Raw genomic sequence first — 13,824 nt, 5'->3', positions numbered from 1 at the left:
AAATGTACAGATAAGGTCGTTAATTGCGGCGTGGCAAAAAGAACGCGGGGTACGTCATCGAAATTTCGAGCGTCGTCGAAATATAATAAGCGACGACGCCCGGAGCTCTTTGCTTTTCTTCTACACGTTGTAGAGAGATACGCTTCTCGGGGTCGCGCGGTATCGATAATGTTTAATAACGAATCACCGCCGGTCGGACAAGTAATTCGCACTGACGAGGGGTGACAAGCGGCTTTTGCCGCTCGCATTATATTCCCGTGTGGGATCCGCGCGGCGGCGACGGCGGCGGCGGCTGTGCGTACCTGTGCTACCTTTGTGAGGAGCGAGGCGAAAGAGAGAAGCCGGTAGCCGGCTGCGTAATGCGTGCGTAATGCGCGCTTAATACGCGTACGGCGTGGAGAGCCAATTACTGATTGGCTACACTACCGCCAATCGGATGAGGGATGGACCCCGTGCAAACCTGTACTCTTCGTTCTCCTTCGCACTTCGCGAGGAGGCAAAGGGGGGCCGCCGCCCTTCGTCCTGCTCGAACTCGCGGTGTTCTCGTCTTCGGAACGAGCACAGGGGCGGGAAGGGGAAGACGATCGCAAGATTGAACGATCTTTTTCGTCATCTCGCACGCGATCGCAAAAAAAAAAAAAAAAAACAAGACAGATGGACTTGAATCGTTGACGACAAATAGTAAAATGCGCTTATCGCGCTCATGTAATTGAAAAGCGATTAGAATGTGTTTTCCGTATAAATATATATTCAGTAATTCGTGTAATGTGTTCGGGATGATATTTCTTGTATATTCCAAAGATAACATTTTCCTAGAAATTATTATATCGACGAGGCTGTGGTCAACGATATTGTTGTACCCGCAAACTCATCGTTCTCTCATAATAAACCGATAATCGATCGAAAAACAATGAAGCCGGATACGGTATCGACGCTGCTGCACGTTCATTGTTCCACGTGACGGACCGGGATAGATCCCAACGACTTCCGTGGACGGACCCGTCGTGGCAACAGCGCCTACTAATTAACTCCGGAAGGCACTAATCTTATTTGTTGAGAAACGAATAACGGGGTCGGCGGCGTTTCTAATCGGGAGCATGACTCGTCGTCGGCCGATTAATGACAAGAGAAGTTGCGGGACACGGTGATGAAGCAGGGCGAGAGGAGGGGAGGAGAGGAGAGTCGAGAAGGGGACTAGAGAATCGCGGTAGAGAAAGGGACGGGTAGAACGAACGGTGAAGAAGGCGGAGAGAGAGAGAGAGGAAGGGAGGGAACGCAGAAGAGAAGAGACCGCTCCGTGGAACTGGTTCCGTTCCATGGATCACTGGAAACAATCATCCTTATTAAACTCACCACCGGTTCACCCCGCGGATATAAAGGCATCCTTCGGAATGATTTACCGAGAAGCGCGTCGCGCGGCCCTTTGAACAGGTGGATCCCTCGAAACGCGACGCGAAGCGACGATAAACTTTATGGATCCATCCCGCCAGTGTGGATAGATTGAGAACGTGCGCGACGGGGGTGGCCGCCGTTGCCGTTGCCGCCGCCGCCGATTCCGCCGAGTCAGGTCTTGGAAGCGAAATCAGGACGAAACGCCGCGTCGTCCGGTCGTTGGTCAAGTAATTACGAAGTAGAAAGTCATCAAAGAGGTTGTTTTATTCACGATTAGTTCGGGTTTCTATATTTCACCTTCATTCGGCTGATGAACGGGCTGAGGGAAAACGTTATATACAGTTCCCGCGTCCTTTTTGATTTATTTAATTGGAAAATAATAACAAAGCGAAATCTCGCGCGCAAAATCGCACGTGAAAACAAATCGCAACGTGAAATGCTACGTTTTGAAAGAATGAGACCGCGGTTAAACACACCGTACGTGTTGGCATTTACGACGTTTATTAATTAGTCGTTTCGCCAGGAAGAAAGTGAGCAGCCGGATATTCGGAGCGACGACAGAGCAGAACCTCGTTGACTTAAATGCACACTCTGCTCTCTCTCTCTCTCTCCCTTTCTTATTCTTCTCTTTGCCTTTCTTCTCGGGTTTACAGGTGGGATAAAAAATTAAAACCAACAGAGACACGCTGGGACTGGTTCGGGACCGCGAGCGGTCCAACGATTAGTCCGGCTGGTCCCGACGACGCCGGTAGCTGCGCGGGCCCCCGAGTCGCAACACTCTAATCTAAATTAGATCTTAAGAGCCCGTAAAAGTAAGTGGCCACGCTCTCTCTTCTTCTCTCTTTCTTTCTCTCTCTTTCTCTTGCGAGACAAGTCGTATTTAACTCCCAAACAAGACGCGAATCTGGTAATTCGCGTGGCTCCCTCGCAAATACCACTCGGGAGCCCGCGCCTCGCGCAAAAAGGCTCCGGCGCGGTTATCGGTTATCGCGTTTGGCTAACGACATTCCACGAAAAGCCGTCAACAACTTGTCCGAGGAGGTTACTTCTTTGTCCCGATCAGTAACGGATGTTGAGGGACACACTGAAGAAAAGCCCGATGTTTCACCGATTGAAAAATAAAACAACAGATCAAAAAGAAAGAGAGTAACAGAGAGAGAGAGAGAGAGAGAGAGAGAAAGGATTGTTTATCGACGTCCAATTGAACGTACACGACCCTGTTACGTGGGAACACGTGTCTTTTATTGGCGAGTGAATTTTTATTCGCGATGTACGGGAAGTTGAAACAGCATAGCGTCCTGAGCCGTCGCGATATATATTCCGATAGATTCTCAATCGCACGCGTGCCCTTGTATATACAGACGCCTAATGAATATGCATCGTGTTTCACAACACGGTTACTTTCTCTCTCTTTCTTTCTCTCTCTCCCTCTCTTTCTCACCCGACTAGTCAATAAACCTAAGCGGCCATAAAATCCAATTAGTGTGAAATTAATACTGCTACACGGCGAAATAGCGGAAGAAGCCGAGGATCAATTTATATTGCGAAACTTGTGCAGAAAACGTCGGGCAATTTTCCACGGCCCGGAAGAGCGCGTATAAATGGATGGGAGATAAATTAATATGCACGACGAATATTATTAGAGACCAATCAAGTCAATTACCGGCTGTCCTCTCAAAGGTAAAAATGTTCTCGTATGTGTAGCGACACAAATAAATATAGCTGTTGGTTCTAGAAGAGGATACATCTATCATGAAAATTGATACGCGCTTATAGGCGTGTTTTCTCGTGCTTATTAACGCGTTTCGTCAAATAGAAAATTAATATTTTCTCGAGAAACATGTCGGTGTACTCTAGTAATTTCTTTTTTTTTAAATCGCGTTGTAATCGTGTAATTGTGAAAAAAAAAAAAAGATTCTTTGCTTCATTTTACTTGTTATCACGGATAAACGTGTATTGACAGGCTCCTGCGAAAGTTTCTGTCTTCTTCCACGAAAGAGAATCATTAGAATTCTGAGAGAGGGTCGGTTCCAATTTCGCTAGATAAACGAAGGAGAGAAGCGTGCCTTGCTCGTTAGGGCTATCTTCGTTCGCTGTTCACGCACGCGCATACATAGGTGTATGCGGCGGTGTGTCTCGGCAAACTCGCGAATACATCTCCAGGCCTTGACCGTACACCACAAACACTCTCTACCTGCTTCACTCCTCCTCCTCCTCCTCCTCTCTCTCTCTCTCTTTCGCTGCATACTCCCCACCATCTTCGTTAATTACGAGAACCCATACCGTGGCCGCAGGACCGGACCTATTACGAGCGATTACACCGCTATTAGTTACCTACCGGGTGTTCCACGGCGTGGAGGAAGGCACCGAAAAAAAAGGGACAAAGAGAAGAAGAAAAAGCTACCCAGATAGATTGCACCGTGACTCAATGGCGGCGCGCGATATATACTGTACGTATGTAACTGGACCCGTAGTGTGTGCAGGAGACTTAATAATGCGAAACCGTCGTTCCGCGTCTACGGATGGGAATTTGCATGAGGATCGTCAGCCTGGGAGCCCGCAGGAAGGCCCCCGATGATCGATGTATCGTTCCGCGAATTTACACTCGCGCGGGATACGTACCTCTCTCCCGCCGACTTATACACGGATGGAATAGGTGTGCGTGATTCATTTAGAATCTGCCACGGATTGTGATTAAAAAACGAGACGGATATGCGATCATTATTCAAGACTACGTATATACCTAAAAAGCTTTCGAGGGTTTCGATTTCGACTAGTTCTCTCTTTTGATTCTTTCTCTTCGTTTGTTTTTTTTTTTTATTCCCCCCCAAACAACTGTGCAATTAATGCACCACGTAATGTGAAACAATTTTTTTTTATATCGGATATAGACCAAATAAGTTTTTTTCTTTAATCTTAAGGTGAAATGTTGCTAAAAAAAAAAACGCGAGAATTCTATATAAATTTTTTATCGTATAACAAAATCTCTCTCTCTCTCATTAATTCCTAAGCAACCAAAAATTTATTCCCTACTTACAACACATCGACACGTATGTCCGTTTCGAAAACAGGCCATATACACGGTTGTGTCTCTCAACCGTCACTATTTTAAAAGGTCTGTCTCGGGTAGTATATATATGTATATATGTGTATACACTTAGGATAACCAGATCTCTTTTACAACCGCGCTCAAGGACTACCTGTGCATCCATCGTAACGTCCTATCCAACAGTCGGGATCGTTTTTTGAAGAAGAATTCGGCAAGAAGTAAAAGAGAGACGATATCGACGATATAAACCTGGAGAGTGCACAGGAGCCAGACAACCAAATATTTGAGTGGCAGCCGATAGTCGGTGTCGCATTGTATCTAAATCCGATATCCGGTCCTCTTTCTTTTTAAGATCCAAAATGACCAGACACCTTCGATCTATCCGTCTAAATTGACGAGGAAAAGGTGCACGAGCTTCCTACATCCCGGTAACCGAGATATGTAAAGCTTTTAGCTAACGTTCAGACAAGTTTATCTCTCTGTTTTCGTTGTCTCAAAGACAAAAAGACGTAATTTGTATTTTTTCACGCCAACGGTTTTTTTTTCACTTTACTGTTATTGTGGAACGCTAACAGCAAAGTCTCGTAAACCGACGATTAATTTCATGCACGATTATACATGTTGTGTTAATATTCAGAGTAAACTACACTAAAGTTACGTAACCAATGGCAAATTAATTCTAAAACGTTTTCTTATTCTCTTGCAGCGAAACATTATTAATTCATTTAAAGTTTTTTTGAGCGTCACCGTTTTTATTTGCTGTTCTAATTATTCACGCAAACAACGCTCGCAATTCTGCGTAGTTTGGTTTTTCCAGAAAAACAATTTTTTTTGCGTTTACGATTTTAACAAACAAGTTCGCACAACGATCTGTTCAATATTTTTTTAATAAAAAATTATTTTAATTGTATTTCAACGGACGGATCTTAAAAATGACTTACGAGTCGGACAGACTGATCTGTGAGACCTGCAATTTTAAATTTCAAATATCTCCGCGAGAAATCAGTATTTTTTCAATTTTGGTTTTTGAATCGAAAATTTGAACAATTCTGCGTCGATAAAAAAAAAACAAATTGAAGAAGTAGTTAAGAAGATACAAGGGTTTTAAAAAACCTACTTTTTACTAGAAACGCCGATGCGCAATTTTTGAGCGGGTCTGATCTATGTCTGTCCGTGAAACTGGAGTTATTACAAAAAAATAAATAAATAAAAAAATAGAAATTTTCTTGTACTGGCAAAATAGGTGTCGTTTTGTTGTATTATCGGTTGTATTATTGTACACAAAAATAGTGCGGTACCTCGTGAACACGTCCGGATAATGCGTTCTGGAGAAGGCCTTTTCAAGTTCCTCCAGCTGGTAGCTGGTGAAGGTCGTTCTGTAGCGACGCTGTTTTCGTTTGGGCGCAAAATCGTCGGCCTCAGCCTCGCTCTCGGGACTGGTCGCCGCCGCTCTTGGATGCGCGCTCTCTTCCTCGGGTCTGATCTCTTCCGCGGAGATGCACATTTGGGAGGACTGAGACGACGTCGATGACGTCGTCGACGCCGGCGTCGGTTGCTGATGTGATTGCTGAGGTGGTTGGTTCAATTGTTGCTGGCTCACATGGGTCACCTGGCTCGAGCTACTGGTACTGCTCGCAGGACTCGTCTGCGAGACGGCCTGCTCGCTGCCTCCTCGCGACGAATGATCTGCACAGAACGACAATTGACTCGTAAAATAAAAAAAAAGTCTCGCTCCGCGATTTTGAGAATCATAGAGATTTGAATAAAAATGCAACACACAAGATTGAACGTGTAATCAATAGTATATTCCGTTCACTCGAAAAATAGAAATCACAAAGTTCACAGTTTTTTTTTTTTTGCATATGTAACGTCTCGAACGTATAGACGGTTGTGAGAAAAAAGATATCTCGTGTCACACACAGAGTTAATACGCGCAGAGTAAAAGTTTATCAAAGAACACACGTAGAATATTTATTGCGTCGATTTAACGTCTCGATTGTATTGAAATAATTTTAATGAAATAACAATAATGAAAATAAACGTTAAGTTCTCATCGGGCCATTCGATCCGCGACTGAAACGCGGACGGAGTGCGAAGCGATTCATCAACTGTCACGTGATCCGGTGACCGCACCGGTATTATCAGCGACGATCGGATTCCACGAATGGTCAGGGGAAATCACTGCGGTCTAGTTTCCGCTGCGAGCGGATTTAAATGCAGCTCGTTCGACGCGTCGACCGGGCCGTAAACCACCTCGTACTGATTCGAAATTTCCGTACCTACCTCAAATTTCCGTCTTCGCGGAAAGAAATCTACGAAGTGACTGCCAATCGGACTGACCATTAAAGGCATCAAACTCGAGCAGTAAGAAATATATATAGTTTTACGTTTCTTCTCTTCGTAAAAACTAACGGTTTTTTTTTAGAAAGAAAGAAACAAAAGATGGAAAAAAAGACAACGACTGTTCGACCGTTTTGTTACATCTGACATTTATTTCATAATTTTATGAAACAAAAAAAATTTACGACGCCGCGCACATAACTTGAGCGACTTGATAAATGATGAGATAAATTTAAAGTTAATTTCGAACGTAATTGGATATCATGGGCCTAAAATGTAAATGGACGTGCGTATGATTTAGTATCGCGTATTAAGCAAATAGGCGGATTAAAATAAATTTTAAATGCAAATGCTGACGCGCGTGCGGCAGCGGTATCATTCCTTTCACTATGACCTTGTAGGAACACACGATTCTTGTAAGCCGCGCGTATCTCGGCACGATCTCGCGCGATGCCGCCATTCTGACAATCGTGTAACAACATTCGATATTGCCTGTGCGATAATGAAACCGTTCGATGTGATAAATGTGTCTAATAAAACGGTAGCTCTTCGAAAGACTAGAATTACAAACTCATGTTGTTACACGCTGTGTGTAAATAAAGAAATTAATTTAAAAAATTATATCGAAACAAAACACTTTAACTACCTTTAAATCATTTGGAGCTAATAATTCGAGCAAAAAATTCAAAGGTTTGATCTTTTTGTTATTAACCAGATCGGAAAATGTTTGAACGTAATTTTTTCAAAGTACGTAATTGTTTTTTTTTTATTTTTTATTTTTTTTCGTTTTGATTTAATTGATCTCGGATCTTTAGATCCCGCAAGGAGCCTAATTTTCACAAAGCGATCGCAAGTATCCTCGTCACGTTCCGCGCATATTAGTATATAAAACGCGGCTCTTATATACGCGCGTCGATATCATAGGATGCGAAGGAGTCTTTAGAGAAAACGGCGGTCGATTTCGAGCAAATTTCTGGAGGCGAAGAAGCCCGCGCGCGGGAGAGATTCGATAGAAAACCGAGAATGAAAAAAAAAAAAAAAAAAAGAGCGAGCGCGCGAGAGATACAGGGAAGAAAAGAAACGAAGTGGTTTACGCGGTTCTTAAGCGGCAGTTTTTAATCGAGCCAATTTATAGGAAATGAGCTTATAATGCAGGTAGTAGCCCGCGCGCGTAATGCCGATAATACATATAAGAGACCTCTAAAACTCGCTTTGGATTTTTCTTTTTTTTTTTGTTCGCGCACACGCACAATGTGCGCAACTACGAGTTCATCGACGTGCAAAAAGAAGGAGGGAGAGAAAGAGAGAAAGAGAGAGAGAAGACGTGTATAGGTAGCCTCTTACATTATAATAGCATTAATGGGGACCTGAAGCCGCACTTAGCGTTCGCTCGCCGACCAGTTCGCCTCGTCGTTATTAACTGAAAATTACCGAAACCAAAATCTAATTCGCGTAAACACTATAATTTCACTGCGTGCCATATAGAGTCAAGAGTCGTTCTCTAAGCGCGCGCGCGCGCGCACTCTCTTCTTCCTCTCCTCTTTTTGTGTTCTTCTCTTGCGATAAGGCATATTAAATTCTTCGATTTAATCGAACGAACAAATACACCCGCGAGAACCGCGCACGTTTTCGCTTCAAGTTCGATTTTTGTTTTTTTTTTTTTGGCGCTGTAAACTCGCTCCTTATCGATGCGAAATTCAACTTCGATTTTCGCGCGGAGATAAGGAAATTAACGAAGAAGAAAAGACGCGGATGTTCGTTGCTAGATGATTTTAGCACCCGATGCAAAGTTCTCTTAAGGAAAACAACGACGTGTTCAGGTTTCACTCGAGTGTGAAGAACATTTGTCACAATTTCTTTTTCTTCTTCACACAAAAATTTTGGTATAAAAATTCGTAGACAGAGAAATTATGGAAATTATATAAATAAATTCAAATTAATTGCAATTAATTGCAAAATGACATTATACGTATCCCTTTGACATTAATGTCAATTAAACGCGGTAAATTAATTCTTGATCGACGCTACCGTTAATTTGAACACGACACGCATACACACAAACACGGGCGAGTATATCGGAAAATGCAAATGTTTAATTAGCGGGAATTGATAAGTGTCACGTGGTATAAATTGTTTTCAATACAAAGACACGAATCGTCGATTATGCTACAACTATATATTTCGCGTTATCTCGTCGAAGGTTGTTCCCGGCGTGGATTAATGCACGTTGGCTGGTTTATGTGTCGCGAGTATACGCACTCTGTAATAAACATCGGCGGGAACGTGTTTTAGTGCGATTCCATCGCGAAACGAGCAACCTACATATCACACACATCGACGTTATACTTAATTTACCGCGAGAGTTCGATCTCGCAAGCGTCCATTTATTTCTCCCGATCGTCTGTTCCGCGCGCCTTGACAATATCATGAATGTTCAATTAGATACGTCACGCTCGATTAGAAACGATAGTGCGGAATTGCAAAGATGTAGCAGCTGGTGATTAATCTCGGGGGAGGACAGGAGGGGGGACAGACGTAACAATATTTATTATTTCGCTAATGCAACGTTGCCATTAAAACTTTCTTGTATATATTAGTTTGTACAGATATTTCTTCATTCTCGTGTGATAACTACTTCTTCATTTACATATATTGATTTCTTTATATCGTACGTACACGTAACGTAATGTAACGTGTGCATGTAACGTATGTATCTCGATCACATTCCGCTGACATTTTCCGATAACAAATAAAATGACATTATTTTTTATGATCGATTTTAATTTGTTTTTAGACAAAATTTTCTGATTTAACACATAGCAATAAAGATCTCAGCAACTTCGTCTTGCTCGTCGTCAGCTTATGTCTGACGCTTATGTGGACGTTTCGTTAAGTGCGAAAAGCGAGTTGAAAAAAAGCCGCATCGTTTCTGCTACATTTGCGCGTCCAAGTTGCACGCGCAATATGCATTGCGTGTGCGGAATTTACGGTCGTGCAAATTAGCACGTCGCAATCAGCCAATTAGCTACGTCATTGTGGCCGTTTATGCAAACACGACGGTATACATTGCGGAGCAACGAGTCGGTGCCGCGTATAGAGAGAGAAGTAGAGTTTTCCCCTTCTGCGCGCCGTTTTACTACTTCTCCTGAACGACAGCGACTGAAAAAAAAAAAAATCGCGCTTGCGGAGGGAGAAATCCCCTTCTCTTTTTGCAGAACTAATTCGTTGCTCCGTGGTGTACAACGTTCGCTGTGTACCTAACCACGCACCGCGGGTGTCGACGGCGACTGTTAATTACCCGCTAATCCATTCCGCGCGAGTGCCAAGTAGTAAGTTATTTTCCCGATTTTTTTTTTTTTTTTTTTGTCACGAAGTTTCTCGCGTCGATCTCGCGCGAATTATATAAAACATTGCCGTCGTCTCTCTCTCTCTTCGCATCTAATCGTCGTACTCGTTTCGTAAGTGTAATTGCGTATTGGTATAGAATTCGTGCTTCCTTTAATACCGACGGCAATAAAACGCCCATTGTAATACGATCTCGAACGCTTGACACAGAAAAAGGATGCGGGAGAAAAAAGTCACCTTCGGCTTTTTACTCGCTGCATTATTAAAACGATCCGTCTGGTTACCCGTAACGACTGACAATGGGATAGTTTGCAGCGCACGCGTGCGAGATTGGAAACCGAGATTTGCAAATCATATTCTCTATGTGACATTTGATGCTAATCACTTTGATATTACATGCTTGCAATCGTTGTTATTTAATGAGATATACGCGGATAATCGATCACACGAGATTTAATTGACATCTCGATATTCCAAGTAGTAATATTTAAACAGTTCGATTTCAACTCGATATTGTAATCGGTATAATTAATTAAATTAATTGAAATCGCGCGCGGATATAGAAACAACAACTTTTGCGGATCTCTTGCGTTGCAAACCGGCTCTCTCTAATTCTTATTGCCGCAAACGGTACGCGGAAAGAGTACGCGCAGTTACAATTACGATATTATCGTACTCGCTACCGCACCGAGAGAGAGTTGTGTGAACGATACTTAATACGATCTTCGTGTTCGAAGACCTTTTTGCGCCGGTTCGTGCACCTCGGTCAACAACAACGACGAAGACGAGGACGACGACGTCGCGCTCGGGAAAGATGTTTCTACATCGAATCATACTTGCAAATTCGCGCTAATAGACGCATCAATGCGTCCCGCGACACGAACCGGCGTCGCTCGGTCGTGTTCGATCCCTCGCGCGCGATAATAAACGGGCAATTACGAATTATCGGCGAGAATCCTCTGGTCCGTTCGCTTATGCCGCGATAACGGCGCAGATATACGCCGGATATGTGTTACCTTCCGGATACGAGCAATGTGCGTCCGACGCGTCGCGAATTCGCTCGTAAGGCTATTTCCCCGCTTGTGTGGCTCTTGTAATGGCTCGAAAAACGCCGTTAAGATTGCGAGATACGAAACGAGAATAACCGAGAGAACGCGCGCTCCCCGGACGTGTGAGAGCAACCTTTGACCCCTTCGGGTCGTCCATCCTTGAACACACTCCGTGTGTTTCGTCGAGATAAATGATCTTAATAACTCTACCACTGTTTTAAAAAAAACGGAAAGTACGCGATATCATGTTTCTTTTATCGACAAAAACACAATTTATCGTTAAAATAAAAAAGACGCAAAGTGCCCCGGTAATTGAAATAAGATTTAATAGAAAAAAAAAAAAACATATGGTTGGTAAGAACAATTTTAATATTTATGATTATTGAAAATGTCAAACGGAGGGGAATTAATCAAGTTTACATACAAGATTAATGTTTGTCGTGCGCAGCACTTACATGTAATATTTCAGACATGCTCTATATATTTTAACTCTTTTTAATTTAAAACGCGATGTTTTATTCAATTATTGCGCAAAAGGCGTTGTAATTAATCCGCGATGAAAGAACGGGAGTAATTTAAAAGTGATTTCTTGGTAGACCGATTACGACGGTCTACTGACTCGTGTAATTCCGTGCGATCCGATCCGATAGGCCCGATTCTTTGTGGTCCATTATGTAAGAAAAAGAGACTGACTCTCTCGAACGACGATTTACGCAAGTGTGCCGATATCGATTTAATCGACGATAAACCATCGCGGCAAAACAGGTATTTTTTTTTTTTTTGTTTTTTTTAATTGACGCGCGTAAAGTTGTTTATTTCGCATTTCTCAAATATCTTTTGTCACAGGAGTAATTTGCTCGCTAACTCGACGCTAACAATGTGGCAAATATACTTTTATATCTTCGCGCGCGCAATAAATGTACACGATCACGATGGTTTTTTAATAGACAGAAGTGATAAAAGAATTTACGAGCCGCGGAGAAACTGTACTTGATACTTTTGTATTGCGTTACGATTAATAACAAAACACGGTTATCAATCACATTATTTTACAGCCGTAAATTGCGCCACGTTTTCAGTCAAGGCGAGAATATTCCCGGGAAGTTTTTTTTTTTTTTTTAGCGGCGATATTTACGACTTCAAGCCGACTCGCGCGATTCAATACGAATCCGTTCCGCGAGCGGCCCGGCAACGATCCGTAAAACGACCCCGCCGAACGTTTCACTATGTAAGCGCGCGCGTTTCGATTCTCTCTTGATCGCGCGGCGCGATCGCGATTGCGTATTTACGACGACGAAACGTCCCCGCTCACGTATCCGACGATTATTACGTTGTAAAGATTATCGTGTAAACTGGGACGCGTGCTCGTTAGCACGTGTATGTGTTGCACGTGAGTACACGCGCTCACGCACACACGCGTGCAACCGCAAGCAAGCGCCGATGAAGCATTATCTCCTGACGAAGTTAGAGAAAGGCGAGGATTAAACAACGTGTCATAGGCGTCGACAGAACTTTTCTCTCGCAGATCAGATTCAATTTTAATAACAAAAATTATGTTATATTAATATAAAAATTATGAAATTTTATTTTATTTTTTTTGTTATTAACTCTGTTAATAACTTTTGTTAATTAATCCTGCAAACCCCGGACATTAATGTCCGAGCGATTCTTGAAGATGAAGAAATCTTATTAACTGTGGAAGAATTTTTAAATAATAAAAAAATACATCGAGACTAATTTTAATCTCTTTGATATAAAATTAATTATCTCTTCGATATAAAATTAATTATCTCCTTGATATACAATGTTGAATATAAAGCCTCATGAATTTTTACGAAGTTTTTGTAATGTTTTGACCAATAAAATAAATCGCGTCTGAACTTAAATGTTCAGAGCTTACAGGGTTTAAAAAAACGTTTACAGGATTAGAGTTAATTTATGAATACACAACTACCAATGCTTGGTATATGAAAAGATAAGAAAAAAAAATATGAAAGTTTTTTTCATTGTGTACAAGAACCTAAGAAAAGATGCATTTTCTTTTCGCACGTTCTTTTTTTCACCCATTCATTCACGATCAGTTCAACGAACATTTGCGATTGTATGCGATTTGCGTTTCGAAATGCGATGCCGAATCACGTTTTCTCCTCCTTCTTCTTCTCCTCCTCCTCCTCTTCTTCCTCCTCTTCCTCCTCCCCTCGTGCGCGCGATTCTCGTTTACAATCTGCAAATTGGTCCATTATCGACTCCCGGAGAAAGCATTCACCGACGATTTACGCACACGCGAGTAATTAATGATCGCGGCGATAGCGGCTAGTGTAATTTTGCGCGGCGTCCGGCGTATCGGCCGATCATCGATCACGCGCGCCGATCACCGACGAGATCTTTCGTCGACGAGAGAGCACACGGGGCACGCCACAATGTGCCGATTCGCAAATAAAAATTAATTCCGACGGTAGATTGCGTGGTAGCCTCTTAAAGTCACGGCGTGCACACACACACATACCTACCTACACCATTTCGTTTTCTACGTTCGTGCGCGCCTTCGATAGCGATCGTTAATGACTTCTGCACACACATGATTGCCGGAGAATGCCGAGTTGTCCGCTGCCAGCGATATTTGCGCACACTTCACCGTGCTTTGGATAC

The 13,824-nt window shown here is 42.8% G+C and overlaps 1 protein-coding gene and 1 long non-coding RNA gene across 3 annotated transcripts in view; one reads left to right on the top strand and one right to left on the bottom strand.

Annotated features, from left to right (window-relative positions):
• The window catches only part of LOC109855985 (homeobox protein aristaless-like), a 109,557-nt gene that overhangs the window by 17,118 nt on the left and 78,615 nt on the right, over positions 1-13,824 (bottom strand). For both annotated transcript variants that reach the window (XM_020430761.1, XM_020430760.1), the window contains exon 2: positions 5,740-6,127. In XM_020430761.1, the coding sequence (XP_020286350.1) occupies positions 5,740-6,127 (388 nt within the window). The remainder of the gene's footprint in view (positions 1-5,739; positions 6,128-13,824) is intronic.
• LOC109855987 overlaps positions 1-13,824 on the top strand; it is a 64,318-nt gene that overhangs the window by 21,391 nt on the left and 29,103 nt on the right. The gene's annotated exons all lie outside the window — the stretch shown is intronic.

The sequence above is a fragment of the Pseudomyrmex gracilis genome, unplaced genomic scaffold, assembly GCF_002006095.1.
Source record: "Pseudomyrmex gracilis isolate BER0280 unplaced genomic scaffold, ASM200609v1 scaffold_104, whole genome shotgun sequence".
Taxonomy (NCBI): Eukaryota; Metazoa; Arthropoda; class Insecta; order Hymenoptera; family Formicidae; genus Pseudomyrmex; species Pseudomyrmex gracilis.
Note: the sequence above shows the minus strand (reverse complement) of the source record. Positions and strands in the feature narration are given on the sequence as shown.